We start from the raw sequence: 18672 nt of genomic DNA, 5'->3' as shown, positions 1-18672 counted from the left end.
GGTCAGTGTCTCCCAAAGCTACCACCCCGTAAGACTTCAGGGGCTTCTCTGACATCTGAGCTCCCTATACCCTCCCTGGGAAGGTCACCACCCTTCTCAGATGCTCATCTTGAGCGCAGCTGAAGAACCTGGAAGTAGAATGCTACCATCTATAGCCTATCTCAGGGCAGCCTTTTACCAACTTTTCTCTTCAGAGGTCTCAAAAATAGATGATTTCTTTTACAGGATGCAAAGCTCATTCAAGATTTGGGATGAATCCATAAAAATTTTGAAGGTTCCCTTACAGAAGCCACTATACATAAATATCTTATAAAAGAAGGCCATCCAGAGCTTTAAGGCACATTTGCAGGGGGAGACCCATTTCTGTGAAAACATATAATCTGGTTGCAGTACTCAATATTCATAGTCACGGATGGTGGCTCTTGTTGCAATCACCCACAGGTTCTTCCTGTCACTGCACAGACAAAACCATTCACTGAGACTATGGTACTGCAGTAAATAAGTAGTTTGGGCTGGGCACGGTGGCTCATGCCTGTAATCCTAGCACTTTGGGAGGCTGAGGCTGGTGAATCACTTGAGCTCAGGAGTTAAGACTAGCCTGGGCAGCATGGCAACACCCCATCTCTACTAAAAATACAAAAAAACAAAATTAGATGGGTGTGGTGGCACACACCTGTAATCCCACCTACTTGGGAGGCTGAGGCATGAGAATCACTTGAACCTGGGAGGCAGAGGTTGCAGTGAGCTGACATTGTGCCATTGCACTCCAGCCTGGGTGACAGAGTGAGACTCTGTCTCAAAAAAAAAAAAAGTTTAATTAATTAACGTAAGGCTGGCCACTGAGAGATGGAATTATTACTCAAATCAGTCTCTCTGAATCTCAGAGGTTAGGGTTTTTATGGACAATTTTGTGGGCAGGGAGCTGGGGAACAGGAGTTGTTGATTGGTTGGGAATGAAATCACAGGGATGTGGAAAACGGTCCTTGTGTGCTGAGTCCACTTCTGGGTGGGGTCATAGGATCAGCTGACCCATGAAATATGGGTCCCAGCAGGGTCACTCAGGTAGGGGAAATCAGTTGCCCGAAAGTCTGAAAAATATGTCAAAAGACCAATCTTAGGATCTACAATAGTGATGTTATCTATAGGAGAAATTGAGGGAAGTCACAAATCTTTGTTACCTCTGGCCTCATGACTCCTGAGCAATAAGGGATTATAGAAACTACATTCAGCAGAATTCAAGCCCCTCCCCTAATCCTAATCTCGAAACCTTTCATTAGTTTGCAAAGGTGGTTTCAGCCTCAGAACAGGGAGGAGACTATTATCATCATCCTTACTTCAAAGTTAAACTATAAACTGGCCTGGCAAAGTGGCTCACGCCTGTAATCCCAGCACTTTGGGAGGTTGAGGCAGGTGGTTCATTTGAGGTCAGGAGTTTGAGACCAGCCTGGCCAACGTGGCGAAAAACCGTCTCTACTAAAAAAATATACAAAAATTAGCTGGACATGGTGATGGGTGCCTGCAATCCCAGCTACTTGGGAGGCTGAGGCATGAGAATCACTTGAACCCAGGAGGCGGAGGTTGCAGTGAGCCCAGATCACACCACTGCACTCCAGCCTGGGTGACAGAGGGAGACCCCATTTCAAAAACAAAACAAAACAAACAAACAAAAACCTATAAACCAAATTCCTCCCAAAGTTAGCTTGGCCTATATCCAGGAATGACCAAGGACAGCTTGGCAGTCAGAAACAAGATGGAGTCAACTATGTCAGATTTCTGTTACTGTTATAATTTTGCAAAGGTGGTTTCACTGTGAGATCCTGGCCTCTGGGTCCAATGTGGAATGAATTCCTTGGATCTTTGAAGCACATTGTCCATGAATATTCAATTATTTTGTGGAAAAGCAGAATAGAAAAGTGATGAATTAACACCAAAAGCAACACATTACAGGGGGCTTGTGACCTGTTGATTTTTAAGGTCAAGGAGGGGTGGTGGGGAACCCTGGGAGTCAAATTATACTTAAATAATACTGAATTTTCCCATTATGACTCCTACCTTGACACACATCATTCTCATGGATTCCCATTTGACGATTTCTAGAATATTAACGAAACTTTATCACCTTGGTGAGAAAAGCATTCTAATAGCTTTATTCTGGCATATGGAGGTGTGGAGAGCTTGAAGGAGTCGGAGAGGTCAGTTGTTTTCCTTATTAGTAATCTGGCATATTATTATTGTAAAAGTATAAGACAATTAATTTGGAAATGTAGATAGGATTATGTAATTCATTAGTTCTCAATAGAGGGAGGTCATGATACCTGTATTATTAGGGAACATAACGGAATTCTTTTCCTTTTCCGTGTAGGTGCCCAGCTAAGACCTGAATGCCATCACCCTCCCCAGGGCTCTGCAGTTTTCTCGTGGTGAACCCTTGATGGATTTGTTGTTGCTTGAGAAATGGCGATGATCGAATTGGAGTTTGGAAGACAGAATTTTCATCCATTAAAGAAGAAGAGTCCATTACTGTTGAAACTCATAGCTGTTGTCTTTGCTGTGCTTTTATTTTGTGAATTTTTAATCTATTACTTAGCGATCTTTCAGTGTAATTGGCCTGAAGTGAAAACCACAGCCTCTGATGGTGAACAGGCCACACGTGAGCCTGTGCTCAAAGCCATGTTTTTGGCTGACACCCATTTGCTTGGGGAAGTCCTAGGCCACTGGCTGGACAAATTAAGAAGGTAAGAGGTAAAATCAGGTATCTTTCTAAAATTCTGTAGGCAAAACGGTATAGCCCTCTCCTCATAGGCAAGGCTTAATGGCTTTAGGTTACTCTTAGTTATTTTCCTCTCAAAGGAGGACATTTAGGGACATTTGGCTTTTCCTTGAATTTACCATTTACTGAGGATATATACAGGGCCCCATAATTTGGGAGTCAGATCTGGGCCACATCGCTTTGTGACTTTGGACAAGTTGTTAGGGCCCTTCAGAGCCCCTGCCTCCTTGTTTGTAACTGGCTTAAGACAAGAAACATCACAAGATGTGCCACGCAATGACAACAAGATGCCACACAATGCCTGGTGCCTGGGACTGGTCCCCTGGGCAGGGGAGGACACAGATTTGGGTTGGTAGTCCCATCTCACCTTCATTGCTGTGCAACTTTGAGCCTGTTGGGTTTCAGCCTCCTCTAGGCAGCAGTGGAGCAGAGCAGATTTATGGCTGTCACCCTGGGGAAGGATCAGGTCCTGTCTTTCCAACTCACACCTGCCCCTGCATGGTCCATTGTTTTTTTCACCAGGATGCTTTTTAAACAAATTATTTTTAGGCCGGGCGCAGTGGCTCACACCTGTAATCCCAGCATTTTGGGAGGCCAAGGCAGGTGGATCACCTGAGGTCAGGAGTTCAAGACCAGCCTGGCCAACATGGTGCAACTCCATCTCTACTAAAAATAGAAAAATTAGCTGAGCATGGTGGTGGGCACCTGTAATCTCAGCTACTCCGGAGGCTGAGGCAGGAGAATCGCTTAAACCTGGGAGGCGGAGGTTGCAGTGAGCTGAGATTACACCACTGCACTCCAGCCTGGGCAACAGAGCAAGATTCCATCTCAAAAAAAAAAAAAAAAAAAAGAAGAAGAATGAAGGAGCAGTTATACCTTTTTACTAAGAGTTTTAACCAAAGGAGGCATGAGCTCAAGAAGGGCCGGTGGGGAGCCTGCAGTGTCTTGGTCTTACAAATTGATTCTGATTGATGTCTGTTCTCTCTAAGTAGCCTTCTGTGCCTTCTTCCTGCTGCTGTTTCTAGATTTTTACTTCCCATGGTGAATAACATTAAATCAAGAGAAACTGAGAAGCTGGGTGCAGTGCTTCACGCCTGTAATCCCAGCACTTTAGGAGGTGGAGGTGAAGAACTGCTTGAGGCCAGGAATTTGAAACCAGCCTGGGCAACATGGCAAGACCTCATTTCTACAAAAAAACAATAAACAAAAACCAAAAATAGCTAATTTTTGCTATTTATGCCTGCTCGTAGTCCTAGTTACTCAGGAGGCTGAGGCAGGAGGGTCGCTTGAGCTATTTTGAGCACCAGAGTTTGAGCCTCCAGTGAGCTATGATCATGGCACTGCAGTCCAGCTTGGGCGACAGAGCAAGAGCCTGTCTCTAAAAAAAAAGTAAAATAAAATAAGAAAAACAGAGAAATGTATTTTGAGAGAGATCTTGGGTAAAAAGCCTTTCAGGGGTGATGTGTACCATTCAGTTCACTTGGGATCTAAAAATCTTCCTCTGACAAGAAATTACACTGACTGATTAAAATGGGGTCTAGCTCTGTTGCCCAGGCTGGGGGGCAGTAGTAGGATCATAGCTCACTGCAGCCTCCCAAGTAGCTAGGACAACAGGCTTGTGCCACTATGCCCAGCTAATTTTTACTTTTTTGTAGAGATGGAGTTTTGCTGTGTTGCCCATGCTGCTTTTGAACTCCTGGCCTCAAGTGATCCTCCCTCCTTGGCCTCCCAAAGCATTGAAATTACAGGTGTGAGTCACTGCACCCAGCCTACTTTCCCCTATTTATATATCCCAGGACATAGCGTTTCCCTTTTATAGAGGAGGAGCAGCCAGGAAAATGCCTTAAAAAGGAGGAAAGGTTTGGATTCCTTAGGAAAATGACATAGGCTGGATTTGGTTAGGTTGAAGAGAGGGAGGGCTGAGCAAGCACTGACATTTTTGAGCACCTGCTGTGTGCCTGTGCCACGCTTTACAAATGCTGTCTTATTTAACCCTGTAACTATCCTGTGCAAGTAGGGTTTAAAATCCCCATTTACCGGCCGGGTGTGGTGGCTCATGCCTGTAATCCCAGCACTTTGGGAGGCTGAGGCGGGTGGATCACCAGAGGTTAGGAGTTCGAGACCAACCTGACCAACATGGAGAAACCCCGTCTCTACTAAATATACAAAATTAGCTGGGTGTGGTGGCACATGCCTGTAATCCCAGCTACTTGGGAGGCTGAGGCAGGAGAATCACTTGAAACGGAGAGGCGGAGGTTGCAGTGAGCCGAGATCACGCCATTGCACTCCAGCCTGGGCAACAAGAGCGAAACTCCATCTCAAAAAATAAATAAATAAAATAAAATAAAATCGCCATTTACCAATGAAGACACTGGGAATCAGAATAGGCAATATTTTCAAAGCCACACAGCTTTTCAATGGATTGAGCTGGGATGTTAAGCCATCGTCTGTCAGATTGCAGATCCCAGGCTCTTCTTTTTTGAGATGGAGTCTCGCTCTGTCACCCAGGCTGGAGTGAGTGCAGTGGCATGATCTCAGCTCACTGCAACCTCTGCCTCCTGGGTTCAAGCAATTCTCCTGCCTCAGCCTCCCAAGTAGCTGGTACCACAGACGCATGCCACCATGCATGGCTGATTTTTTGTATTTTTAGTAGAGACAGGGTTTCATGATATTGGCCAGGCTGGTCTTGAACTCCTGACCTCACGATCTGCCCACCTTGGCCTCCCAAAGTGCTGTGATTACAGGCATGAGCCACCATACCCAGCCTCCAGGCTCTTTTCGTTTGCTTGTCTTACCTCTGGGAGGATTACTTGCATGTCTGAAATCTCCAGGATTTCCTGTTTTGATATTGGCTAGCCTATTTCTCTCTTCATCTCCCCTGCAACTTGGAAGCAAAGAAGGAAGTTGAAGTCCCCTTAAGAAGCTAAAATTAAGCTAGATACAATAATCTCCTCTGTGTGGTACAAAATCAGTCTACATTGAGCATCTTTGGAAGCTGCATTAGGCTCTCTCAGATCCCAGTTGCTGTCTTGACCGAGTGATAGCTGCAGGGTGCAGAGTGGGGCCTGTTCCTGCACACCACAGTGTCTGGGGTTTGTGGAAGGGATGGCCGGACTCTTCTCTGATACTTAATTCCCCACCTTTAATCAGATATGGACTCTTTGGCCCTTCAAGCCAGGGATGGGAATGCAAGAGTGGGGCTCAGGAAGAAGGAGAGTGGAACCATTTAGTTTGCTGTTTAAATGGTGCATAATACAGAAGTAGCCTCCACCCAGGAAAGAGACTGATGCCTTACTTTTTCCTATTGGCGTCAAGGGAATGGCAGATGGAGAGAGCCTTCCAGACAGCTCTGTGGTTGCTGCAGCCGGAAGTTGTCTTCATCCTGGGGGATATCTTTGATGAAGGGAAGTGGAGCACCCCTGAGGTAGGACTCTGTGTTCCAGGTGCCCTCATCCTGCTTTGAGGTCCAGCACAAGTATTCCAGAGAATCCACGAAGCAATGTCAGCTTGAGTTGGAAATTTTATGGAAGTTGTACTTACTACTGATATTAAAAATGTGTAGGCTATTTGGAAGATGATTAGAATTCATAGGCTATCTAAGATTATTAGAACAACTCAACCTTGAGTTAGGTTGGCTAATCGTAAACATTTGTCTATGTAGGAAATATGTCGATTAGCCAGATATCATATAGTTGGAATACACTGTTTTGTGAACCTCTTGGGAAAGGGAGAAACGGGCAAGATAGATGTTATTTCATTTGTCACTGAAATTGCAAAATACATACTGAAATGTACATTTAATTTCACACTCTTATTGAACCACGACATTATGAGAGTTGTGCTACAAAAGAGACTTGCTATTCTCCTCTGATTTTCTTTTTTCTGAGTGAGAGATGCAGAAGGAGCCCTGGGGACTTGATGTGAGGATCCTCTGCTTTCAGAGGGTCTGAGACCCCTGCCTGGGTATTGGGGTAATGTAAGACTTTCCACAAACCAAAGAGAAAAGCTGTTCTCACCTTAGTTGTCACAATGTTTTGCTTATTACATCCTTGGAACAAAACGAATGAAGACATGAGCTGTTCTTGCTGCTTAAAAATGTTCAGTCACTAATGGTTTTTGGAAAATCTTTAATTTGGGGTATAGTTTTAAAAACTTCATCACATGCCTATAGTACCAGCACTTTGGAAGCCCAAGGCAGGAGGATTTTTTTTTTTGTTTTGAGATGGAGTTTCACTCGTTGCCCAGGCTGGAATGCAATGGCGCAATCTCAGCTCACTGCAACCTCTGCCTCCCAGGTTCAAGCGATTGTCCTGCCTCAGCCTCCTGTGTGCTAGGATTACAGGCATATGTCACCACGCCCGGCTACTTTTGTATTTTTAGTAGGGACGGGGTTTCTCCATGTTGGTCAGGCTGGTCTCAAACTCCTGACCTCAGGTGATCCGCCCACCTCAGCCTCCCAGTGTGCTGGGATTACAGGCATGAGCCACGGTGCCTGCCCTTTCTTTTTCTTTTTCTTTTTTTTTTTTTTTTGGTGCTGTGGGGGATGGAGTCTCACTCTGTCACCCAGGCTGCAGTGCAGTGGTGTGATTTTGGCTCACTGCAACCTCCGCCTCCTGGGTTCAAGAGATTTTCCGTCCTCAACCTCTCAAGTAGCTGGGATTACAGACACGCACCACCATGCCCGGCTAATTTTTTGTATTTTAGTAGAGATGGGGTTTCACCGTGTTGTCCAGGCTGGTCTCGAACTCCTGAGCTCAGGCAATCTGCCCACCTTGGCCTCCCAAAGTGCTGGGATTATAGGCGTGAGCCACCGCGCCAGGCCTAGTCCAAGGCAGGAGGATCGTTTGAGCCCAGGAATTCAAAACCAGCCTGGGCAACTTAGACCCTGTTTCTACAAAAAATACAAAAATTAGCCAGGCGTGGTGGTGCATGCCTATAGTCTCAGCTACTCAGGAGGCTGAAGTGGGAGGATCACTTGAGCCTGGGAGGTCAAGGCCATAGTCAGCTGTGCACCACTGCATTCCATCCTGGGTGACAGAGTGAGACGCTGTCTCAAAAAATAAAGATAAAAATCAAAGAAGGCAAACAACCAAACCAAAAACAAAACAAAACAAAAAACTCCACAACAAAAATCCAAAAAACCTTACTGGCATTTCCTAGGAAATTCAATAGCTGCACAAGAGAAGTCTTGTTTCAGAGTTGATAGGAACCACTGTTTACAGAGTTGCAATGTTTGTTATTATCTAGGCTATAATTAAACGTGAGATAGAAATGTTATATGTGAAAACAACTAGTTACAAAATGAGGTTGGATAGATACGTTGCTTTTCCAAATTAAGGGCAACATTTTATGTTTTTCTATGTCTGTTATTCTGATTTTATGTTACTCTAACTTTATTTTTTTTATTTTTTTGAGCTGGTGTCTCGCTCTGTCACCAAGGCTGGAGTGCAGTGGCGTGATCTCAGCTTAGTGCAACCTCTGCCTCCCTGGTTCAAGTGATTGTCCTGCCTCAGCCTCCTCGAGTAGTTGGGATTACAGGCCCCTGCCACCACACCCAGCTAATTTTTGTATTTTTAGTAGAGACAGGTTTCATCATGTTGGCCAGGCTGGTCTCAAACTCCTGACCTCAAGTGATCCGCCTGTTTCAGCCTCCCAAAGTGCTGGGATTACAGGCGTGAGCCACCGCGCCCAGCCATCTAACTTTAAATGTTATTTGTTAAAGTGGAATCTTTGTAAATGTATTCAAGGACTCTATCCAGCATATTTCCTTAGGTTTTGCCAGATTTACAACATTTAGGATAAAGTTGGTTACTATCTAGAATAGAGGTTTTTTTTTGTTTTTTTCCCTACCCTAGGGTGTTTGTACAATTGATATTTTTAGCTTTATAAAAATAAGAACTACACTAACATAACTCTGAAGTTTTAATAGTTAAAGCAAGTATCAGAATAATTTTGAAATATTTGTTACAATAAGTATTTTTTGTCTTTCTCCCACATCTCTTTAGTTCTCATTCCCACAGTTGTAGCCATAGGGGAATGCCACTTTTAAAGATGTTCTCATCCTTGTCTTAGTTGAGACACATGAAGAACTTACTGGACATTTTGTCAGAGCCTGTTCTTATAGCATGCCCAGATCTGAAGAATTTCTCCACCAGGGTCTATGAATGGTCTTCAGGGGATCTTGAAATAATAGGTGTATGAACCAAATATTTTTAGGGATTGCCAGTTATTGTTTAAGATGGGAGAGGATACCATTTAAAAATTTGGCGTCAGGCTGGGCTTGGTGGCTCACGCCTGTAATCCTAGCACTTTGGGAGGCTGAGGCAGGTGGATCACTTGAGGTCAGGGGTTCGAGACCAGCCTGGCCAACATGGTGAAACCCTGTGTCTACTAAAAATACAAAAATTAGCTGGGCATGGTAGCACACGCCTGTAATCCCAGCTACTCAAGTGACTGAGGCACAAGAATCACTTGAACCCTGGAGGCGGAGGTTCCAGTGAGCCAAGGTCATGGCCACTGCACTCCATCCTGGGTGACAGAGTGAGACCCTGTTTCAAAAAAACAACAAAATAAAAACTTGGCATCAAATTAAATAACAGTAAGTATTAATTGTAGTCTTAAAAAAAAGATGTATTACGGCCGGGCGCGGTGGCTCACGCCTGTAATCCCAGCACTTTGGGAGGCCGAGGCGGTCATGAGGTCGGGAGATCGTGACCATCCTGGCTAACATGGTGAAACCCCGTCTCTACTAAAAATACAAAAAAATTAGTCGGGCGTGGTGGCGGGCGCCTGTAGTCCCAGCTACTCAGGAGGCTGAGGCAGGAGAATGGTGTGAACCCGGGAGGCGGAGCTTGCAGTGAGCTGAGATCATGCCATTGCACTCCAGCCTGGGCAACAGAGCGAGACTCCATCTCAAAAAAAAAAAAAAGAAAAGAAAAAAAGAAAAAGTTCTACATCATCTTTATGTGCATCTGATTTGAACAGGGGAATTCATTCACTTCTCACATCAAAATAGGGATCATTGGCTTGGCGCGTTGGCTTATACCTGTAATCCCAGCACTTTAGGAGGCTGAGGCAGGCGGATCACAAGGTCAGGAGATTGAGACAATCCTGGCTAACATGGTGAAACCCTGTCTCTACTAAAAATACAAAAAAAAAGTTAGCTAGGCATGGTGGCATGTGCCTGAAATCCCAGCTACTCGGGAGGCTGAGGCAGGAGAATAGCTTGAATGTGGGAGATGGAGGCTGCAGTGAGCAGAGATTGCACCACTGCACTTCAGCCTGGAGACAGAGCCAGACTCGTCTCAAAAACAAAACAAAACAAAATAGGGATCATGTTTTTTTAGCCACAGGGCAGAGATGGTTCTCTGGCTCCCAGCAGTGATTCTTTTTCCCTCAGGCCTGGGTGAATGATGTGGAGCGATTTCAGAAAATGTTCAGACACCCAAGTCATGTACAGCTGAAGGTAGTTGCTGGAAACCATGACATTGGCTTCCATTATGAGTAAGTAGTTCACGAAAGCCCTGCACCCTGAGAGCTCTTGTTAACTGTAATTCTAAATCTGTTGCAATTCAGGTGAAAGCCCTATTTGTGCTGTCTTGAAATTTGTTTTCCTCAAAAGATGTAAGCTCTGGGATATTAAACTCTTCAAGGGGTTTTTACTTGGTGCACAGTGCACCCTCAACAAATATCTGTGGAATGAATGAATTGTATGTGCCCTTGGGAAACATCTAACTTGAAATGTACATTTAATGGCCAATTATTGTCTTTGGGAATGAAAAAACAAGATCATTTAGACTTTAATAGCTAACATTTATATAGTGCTCTAGTGCTTATAATGTACCTTCTGTTTCAAGTACTTTACTTCCATATATTAACACATTAATCTTTACCATGGTCCTGTTGTTTTACCTATGGTACCAATGTGGAATCTGAGGCCCTGGGCAGCTGAGTAACTTGCCCCAGGCTTCATAGTAAGTAGTGGAACTAAAATTTGAGCTTTGATATCCTGGGGCCGGGTGGAGCCCTTAACTAATAATGCTAATCTGAAACTCAAGTCTTGAAAGTTATTTTGTGTTCATAACTCTAGGAGTTTCTAAAATGGCTTGTCCTGAAAAATGTTTCTTCTTACAATTGAATATAGGATGAACACATACAAAGTAGAACGCTTTGAGAAAGTGTTCAGCTCTGAAAGACTGTTTTCTTGGAAAGGCATTAAGTGAGTATTATTTGTAAATTCTTCCAAGACCTTTAGTCCTTGGAAACTTCATTTTTTAAAGGTGCCTGCCATACTGGGATCTATCATCTACCTGTGTTCTGTTTAGCCTGGTTTATGATCTTTAAACAGCAGTGCCTTAGGCTGTCCTTGCTGGTGCTCACCATGGGAGCCGATAGATGGGAAACCTCAAACCACCCTGGTTTTCCTTGACAACCCCACAATGAATCGGTCAGTTTATGACTGCCCAGCCACTGTGGGAATGATAGTCTGTCTGCACTGTCTCTGGGTGGTACAAATTTCATTAGCCCAGTTTGTAAAAGAGTCTTTATTTGATCAAAATGTACAAATTTCACTTTACAAAGACTGTTCTCGTAGTTATGGTGTCATGGGATTTGGTGGCAAGTGTGTCACAGTTCCTCTGTAGCTCTGTGCTACCCATCTCCATTGGCCTGGGCTTTTAGACCAGAGCACCCTGACCCTTAGCCTGACCATGGGCAGCTCCCGCTCTGCGAGGCCACCTCAGTGCCCATCTCTAGATCTTTTCTGGGCTGTGTATGCGGCTGCAGCACAGTGGACAGGACTCTATACTCTATACTGATTATGGACGCGGTGGAGAAAACAGGTGGGAGTGGAAGCCTTTTCTCTTTTAGTCTTGTCCTTCCTGTGGGTGCCCAGCACTCTGTTGACCTTGGATACAGCGGGTCTGCAGGTGAGGTCATTTCTGTCCAGTGGCTTCACCACTAATGCTCACCTTTTCCTCTGCCAGGAGGGCAGAGTCTCTAGTAGGTGGCTTTCTCTGCTGACTCATAATAGAAACATGATACAGTTTGAATTATTTCCCTCTAAGTGTGTGTTTAAGACACTTCAAACAGCTTATCATACTGCTGATCACTTGATAACTCCATTCCTTATCTCTAAAACGAGTTAAATTTCAAGCAGTCTTTACTGACAGGTACTTTCGTCATTCCAAGATGGTATGCATGTAGGAAATAAAAGCGTATTTAGTGGGAGTCTTTAAAAACATGTGGCTGCTGAGTCTAACCACAGTGGACTTTGTTATTACCCTAGTTTGGGATTATCCATACCCAGTTAGCTCTAACCGGCACTCTACCCTCTGCTTACTTGCTGTGTGTGTCTGTATGTCACTGATGCACTCTGTGGTTCCCTCTACCTGTTAGTCACAATATCTGACACGTACTGAGTACTTTCTAGTGGCAGGCTGTGTTCTAAACACCTGCCATGTCATTTCATTGAATTCTCACAACCAGCTGATGGGGTGGGCATAGGGTTCTTAGCCCCCTGCACAGAAGAGGCACTGTAACAGATGAGGTTCTGGTTAGAGGATGAGCTTAGACATAGTCTAACTGCAGAGCTTCTGTAATCTGGGATTTCTCACAAGTTTAGGGTCAAAACCCCTTCAATTGTGTCTTAGACAGAACTCCCAGTAATGCTATTTTTGTTAATATTGACTCGTATTTAAAAATACACCAAATTATTCTGGGTGGGATTGGAAGCCGCTCTGGGCTTGTTTCTTTGCACTGGATGCTTAGCTTTCTTTTCATGGGAACAGTGGGGAAAAGAAAGCACTGATACCCCCAGCGGCCTCACCTGCGTTTCCCTCTGCCTCAGCTTCGTGATGGTCAACAGCGTGGCGCTGAACGGGGACGGCTGTGGCATCTGCTCTGAAACAGAAGCAGAGCTCATTGAAGTCTCTCACAGACTGAACTGCTCCCGAGAGGTAGGAGAGCATCTGAATGCCACAGGTGCCTTCTGTCCCGTGTCGCTCCGCTTTGGTTGCTCACTCAGCCCCCCAGCTCTTCTTGCCCTTTGATGAGGGTCAGGTGTGTGGATTAATGGCCTGACTTGTACCCAGCAGGCACGTGGCTCCAGCCGGTGTGGACCCGGGCCTCTGCTGCCCATGTCTGCCCCCGTCCTCCTGCAGGTGAGCTGGGGGAGGAAGGGGCTCATGGCAGACAGCAGGCAGCCCGTGGTTTCACGATAGCCGCCTGAACTCCTCTCTCCACCCCGGACAGCATTATCCTCTGTATCGGAGAAGTGATGCTAACTGTTCTGGGGAAGATGCTGCTCCTCCAGAGGAAAGGGACATCCCATTTAAGGAGAACTATGACGTGCTTTCACGGGAGGCATCACAAAAGGTTTGCCAGGGTGTCGTGATGCTAACTCATGTCACAGTGTGACTCTCATCCCCTTGCACGTCAACAAGCAGAGCGCCCAGGCTAGAGCAGATGTTTGCTGAAACGTTGATGACTTAGTTATCACCTGGGGACAGGGGTGGAGGCCTGGGCTTTCACAGTTTCTCAGATTTTCATTTAATCGCTTTCTTTTTTTTTTTTCCCGGTAAACCTACTTCTGTTTCCTACCCTCAAGTCAATAATAGTCTCAGCTATTCTTTGTATTCAGAGTTTTTCACCAACTTAAATGTATTTAGAAATGTGAATGGAACTGAAGAGTCAAATTTTTAGGGACTTAATTAAAATTAAAATGCATTTTCTTATATAGATTTATATAATACATATTACATTATATATAATATATAAATATAGGAAATATTTATAAGATAAGTGTATAAAATATTTATAAAGATAAAATACCGTAAAAAGTATATAAAATCTGAGATGAGAACAGTAGACTCAAAGGGGCTGACCTTACGTTTGATTTAGTGTAAATAAACCAAAGGATTTTTAAGGAAAAAAATAAACCAGTCCTTCAAAATAAGGATTTAGCATTTAATTTAATGAAAGAAGCGATGGCCAGCGGCCGTCTGCTGAGCAGTGAGAGCCTGGTTGAGGATGAGCTAACAGCCTGCTTTGCTGTCTTCTCGGCTGCTGTCAGCTGCTGCAGTGGTTCCAGCCGCGCCTGGTTCTCAGTGGCCACACGCACAGCGCCTGCGAGGTGCACCACGGGGGCCGAGTCCCCGAGCTCAGCGTCCCATCTTTCAGTTGGAGGAACAGAAACAACCCCAGTTTCATCATGGTAACGTGAAAGTTTATTTTTGTCTGAAAGCTTTCATAAGTATGTAAATCAACACAGTAATCAACTATTTAATTGCTGCAATCTGTAAAAATTTACAAAAGCCACACACAAATTTCCCTCCCTCTACACGTAGTTCCATACACTGCCCGTTGCCAAACACCCTTCCGGGAACCAATCAGCATGACGTTCCTGGGCAGTTAATGTGAGAAGCGAGGGCAGGGCACCGTCCAGGTGGCCTTTATCCTTCAGGGAGGGACGTGTCCTCTCCTCTTACACTCTGTGTGTGTTTAATTTTCTAAAGAAACAACCATTTATTCATTAGCTATACTCAGCCATCTTCTCTTATTTTCTAAACATGCCCATTTGACCTGGCAGAGAATGCTACAGCTTTTGCAGGTTGATAAAAGATGTTTTCACTTAATGACCACTGGGCGTTTTTAACTCCTTTCAGCCATGGGCTCCTGCATCCAGCTCATGATGCTGGTACGACAGGTTCTTTTACTTCATAAAAAGGTGGAGGAAACCCTAACATTTTCAAATTCAAAGTAAATGAAAACATTTGCCACTGTCGTTCCACATAAAAGTATCTGCAAAGAAAAGCCCACAGAGACGACCTGGACACATGTATTTCTAGGGAACAGATGCTTAGTTGAGCATCAAGGGGCAGGAAGACACCCTTCCCTCCTTGTTCCTTGCTGACCGATGACCCTGGAACTCCACGGTGCCTCTCTGAATCTCTGTTGTGGATCCCCCACTATATTTGATGGGAACACAGTGGGCCAGGGGCCAGTTTGACAGGTCAGTGTCCCAGACATTTTCCACCCAGGCACACTTGGGCCTTGTCTCTCCTGCCGGAGGCTGGGCTGGTCGGGGGTGAGCTGTGCAGGGGGAAGGCTGGGCCCCCTTGGTCTCAGGTGAGGAGGGCCCCTTCCCTGCCTCACCTGAGGGGGACCTGAGAAGGCAGTCTTCCCTCTGGTGTTTCTAAGACTGTGGTGTTCAACCTGTGCCTGGTGCTCTCAGCATAACTTTCCCTTCTGCTTTCCAGGGTAGCATCACGCCCACAGACTACGCCCTCTCCAAGTGCTACCTCCCACGTGAGGACGTGGTTTTGATCATCTACTGTGGAATGGTGGGCTTCCTTGTGGTCCTCACACTCACTCACTTTGGGCTTTTAGCCTCACCTTTTCTTGCTGGTTTGAACTTGCTCAGAAAGCGTAAGACAAGATGAAGAGCAGGCGCCATTATAAATATCAAAGCCCAAGAAATGGAACTGTGGGCAGAGATCATGTCAGAATCAAGTGGATGATGAGACCAATTACAGGCCATCTCTCTGCACAGCACAGAAATTCTCAATCACTGAAATGAGTAACTGCAAAATAAATAGTTGATTGTACTGTTCTCATGCTGTAAAAGTGGACAGGTACTCTACAACGAATCTGTTTTCTCATTTTTATCAAATATATGTATCATCAAAGGTTGCATCTGTACAGTATGTAAATGCTATTAATGTCGTCACTCACATGCACGACAGTCCTTGTTCCCTCAGGAAGGGCCTGATGGCCCCAGCACACACTTGGGATTATGTGTATACATAAATATTGGGCTGTTTCCCTCTTCCTGTGAAGTGGTTCTCAAATTCCTATGTACTGTAAAGCTGTACCCTTAAAAGTACAGACGCGGCAGGGTGCAGTGGTTCACATCTGTTATCCCAGCACTTTGGGAGGCTGAGGCGGGTGGATCACTTGAGGTCAGGAGTTCAAGACCAGCCTGGCCAACATGGTGAAACCTCGTCTCCACTAAAAATACAAAAATTAGTCAAGCATGGTGGCAAGTGCCTATAATCCCAGCTACTTGGGAGGCTGAGGCAGGAGAATCCCTTGAACCCGGGAGGCGGAGGTTGCAGTGAGCCAAGATCATGCCACTGTACTCCAGCCTGGGCAACAGAGTGAGACTCCATCTCAAAAAATATATTAAAAAAAAAAAAGTACAGATGTGATGTGCAGAACATATTGTTTTCGTAGATTTTTATACTTGATCAATTAATGGAATCAGATTTTTAGATAAGTGTAATTTTCTCTATAGGAGACCAAGTTGTTACATCTGTTAATGCCTGTCAGTGATCAAAAGAAACTTAAAAGGTGGAATGGGATATGGCTTTTGGTACCTGAAAATAAATGCTTTAATAATTGTAAGCCAGATAAAAGTTATTTTTGTTTTTTTTTCTTAACAGTCTGGCTGTTGTTTGTTTGAATTAAACTCTTAAACAGGATGTTTAGTTAGAGGGTAATTGTTGAGTGATGATGCATACAACAACATATTTCCCTTTCTTGCTAGGGGTGTAGCTTTTCAGTTTTCTTGTTTTACTTTGACAGTGCAAGGGGAACTGAAAATAATTTCCATTGTATTTTTCTTAGTTCAGCTGGGGGTTTTATGAGACAATGGATGGGAGGGGCAGGAAGACGGTGATGAGATAAAATATGTGTGTGTTGCACTGACTGTCTCTAAAGTTGTCATCCTTTCTTCATGAAAAAGTAGCATTTAAATCTGGATGAGTTTATAAAGGATTACAAAATGCTGATTTATAGAGTAAACTTTAAAATATTAAAGACTAAAGACTAAAAGAAGAGTAATGAAGTAATGTAGGCTGTCACTTCTCTAGATTTGTATTGTTGAAAATTTAACTTTGGACATCTTTACAGATTATTTTAGACCTACAAAAACTACCCTCAACTCTGTGGCTACAGATAGAATATGAAGCGTCATTGCTACAACAGCTCTTACTTTCTAGATATTGTTGGTGTGTCATAATGTTTGAGGCTGTATTTGTAAATCTTGCAAGTGTGAGAAAGAGCCATATCTTTTGACTTTATACTTCAGATTAAGGTTTTGTAATGTTTCTTCTTCAAAAGGCAAGTGAAGCTGTCATCCTTATTCTCCTAGGCCAGACACAAACATTGACACATCAAGGTTTTTTGTTTTGTTTTTTTTGGCCTGAGTCTCACTTTGATGCCCAGGCTGGAGTGCAGTGGCACGACCTCGGCTCACTGCAATCTCCACCTCCCAGGTTCAAGCGATTCTCCTGCCTCAGCCTCTCGAGTAGCTGAGATTACAGGCGCCCGCCACCACGCCTGGCTAATTTTTGTATTTTTAGTAGAGACAGGGTTTCACCATGTTAGCCAGGATGATCTTGATCTCCTGACCTCGTGATCCGCCTGCCTCGGCCTCCCAAAGTGCTGGGATTACAGGCGTGAGCCACCACGCCTGGCCACATTTTGTTTTTCTCTTACTGTTTGCTTACTTGTATGATGTAGCCTGTGTCCAAAGTTTTGACTAAGGGAATGATGGACCTGTTCCCACTTAGGGAACTTGAAGAAGTGTTTCATTAGCAGACTAATTAGGAAACATATTGTCTAGAGAGAGAGAAAAAAATCCCTGGTTCCCTGAAAAGATTAGATTGCAATTTGTACCCCTGAATTGAGTTCAGGTTTTTACAGCTCAGAGAAGTAAGAGCAGGTGGTTGCAACAGCTTGTGATGTTGGTATGACATTGTCGGTAGAATGTGGATGATTAACGTGTATAACTTACAATTTTTAAAATCAGGGAGTATTTTATAAAGTGCCAACCTGATAAAATATCCTAAATTCTACAGCTACCATTCATTCCTTTTTTCAGAGTAAGCAGCAGGTAATGTTGACATTAAGCTCTTCAGCACAATACACATTTCATGTACAGGTATAGATAGCCATGGTGAAGGCACAAAGATCTACAAGGATTTTTCTTTAGTAGTTATACAAAAGAATATTACATTTTGTGGTCTGTACAGTGTAATAAACCAGCAATAGGGACAACAACAAAGAGAATCTAAGAAAGAAGACTATGCCTAAGTATAGGGAAAGTTTAGAGAATCATTTTTAGACAGGACACATTTTTGCAGTAGTGAATGTGGTAGGTTTTCTGCCTAAATGTAAGAGGCTCAAAGTAGCTCTAATTCAAATGCCTGAGGCCAGCAGCGACTCTGAATGTGACTGTAAAAGGGTTTCTGGTCACTCTGTCGCTTGGGGTCGACTCTAAGTCTTGGGCTAAGGCCAATGGGAAGGGACCATCGCTCGTCAGCCTGCAGCTTCATAAAGGGAGAATCAGAGAGGGCCGCGGCTCAGGGCACTGCACGAACGCTCTTGCAGTCACGGTTGATAACATGGAAGAAAAAGCAAACTGTGTTTTCTCCCCATCTACCAAGTTCTCCTCGATGAATCAATAAAGGGAGAATGAATAATGGGGCTCCCACCCGGAGAGATTCTGCTGCAGTGTCAGCAATGAGAGTCGGTGGTTTGGGGGTGGGATGCTGCGGGAGGCTGTATTCAATGACAACAGAAGCTACACAACCAAACCTGAGGGGACAGAGGTAGCCAGAGGCTTGGTGGTCGACACAGAACGGGACAGACGGCAGCGAGATGGAACTAGAGACTCTGCCTCCTACCATGGCATGGGGCTGGCAGTCAGGCAGTCCGGGGCGCCGCTCCACCGCAGGGTGGCGGCAGCATCCTCACAAGAGCTCATACTGCTTGAGGTGCATCCGCTGGATGATGTCGCGGCAGTCGTTGAACACCCTGCGGATGTTCTCCGTGTCCACGGCGCAGGTGAAGTGCGGGTAGCAGTAATGTTTGCCGTCACCGGTGGCCGTGCTGATCCT

The 18672-nt window shown here is 44.7% G+C and overlaps 2 protein-coding genes across 15 annotated transcripts in view; one reads left to right on the top strand and one right to left on the bottom strand.

Annotated features, from left to right (window-relative positions):
• Positions 1–16185, top strand: part of MPPE1 (metallophosphoesterase 1) — a 25726-nt gene extending 9541 nt beyond the window's left edge. For 3 of the 13 annotated variants that reach the window (XM_024235699.3, XM_009252229.4, XM_024235700.3), the window contains exons 3-11: positions 2363–2735; positions 6086–6194; positions 10170–10273; positions 10914–10988; positions 12618–12726; positions 12865–12930; positions 13022–13144; positions 13842–13982; positions 15028–16185. In XM_024235699.3, coding sequence (XP_024091467.2) covers positions 2455–2735; positions 6086–6194; positions 10170–10273; positions 10914–10988; positions 12618–12726; positions 12865–12930; positions 13022–13144; positions 13842–13982; positions 15028–15210 — 1191 coding nt within the window. In that variant the 5' untranslated portion in view covers positions 2363–2454 and the 3' untranslated portion in view covers positions 15211–16185. 13 annotated transcript variants of the gene reach the window in all.
• GNAL (G protein subunit alpha L) overlaps positions 13973–18672 on the bottom strand; it is a 202222-nt gene continuing 197522 nt past the window's right edge. The window contains exon 12 of one of the 2 annotated variants that reach the window (XM_024235811.3): positions 13973–18672. In XM_024235811.3, the coding sequence (XP_024091579.1) occupies positions 18526–18672 (147 nt within the window). In that variant the 3' untranslated portion in view covers positions 13973–18525. The other variant, XM_009252234.4, reaches the window with a different exon arrangement.

Source organism: Pongo abelii, chromosome 17 (genome assembly GCF_028885655.2).
Source record: "Pongo abelii isolate AG06213 chromosome 17, NHGRI_mPonAbe1-v2.0_pri, whole genome shotgun sequence".
NCBI lineage: Eukaryota > Metazoa > Chordata > Mammalia > Primates > Hominidae > Pongo > Pongo abelii.
The sequence above is the reverse complement of the archived record's forward strand: the minus strand, read 5'-3'. Positions and strand labels throughout refer to the sequence as shown.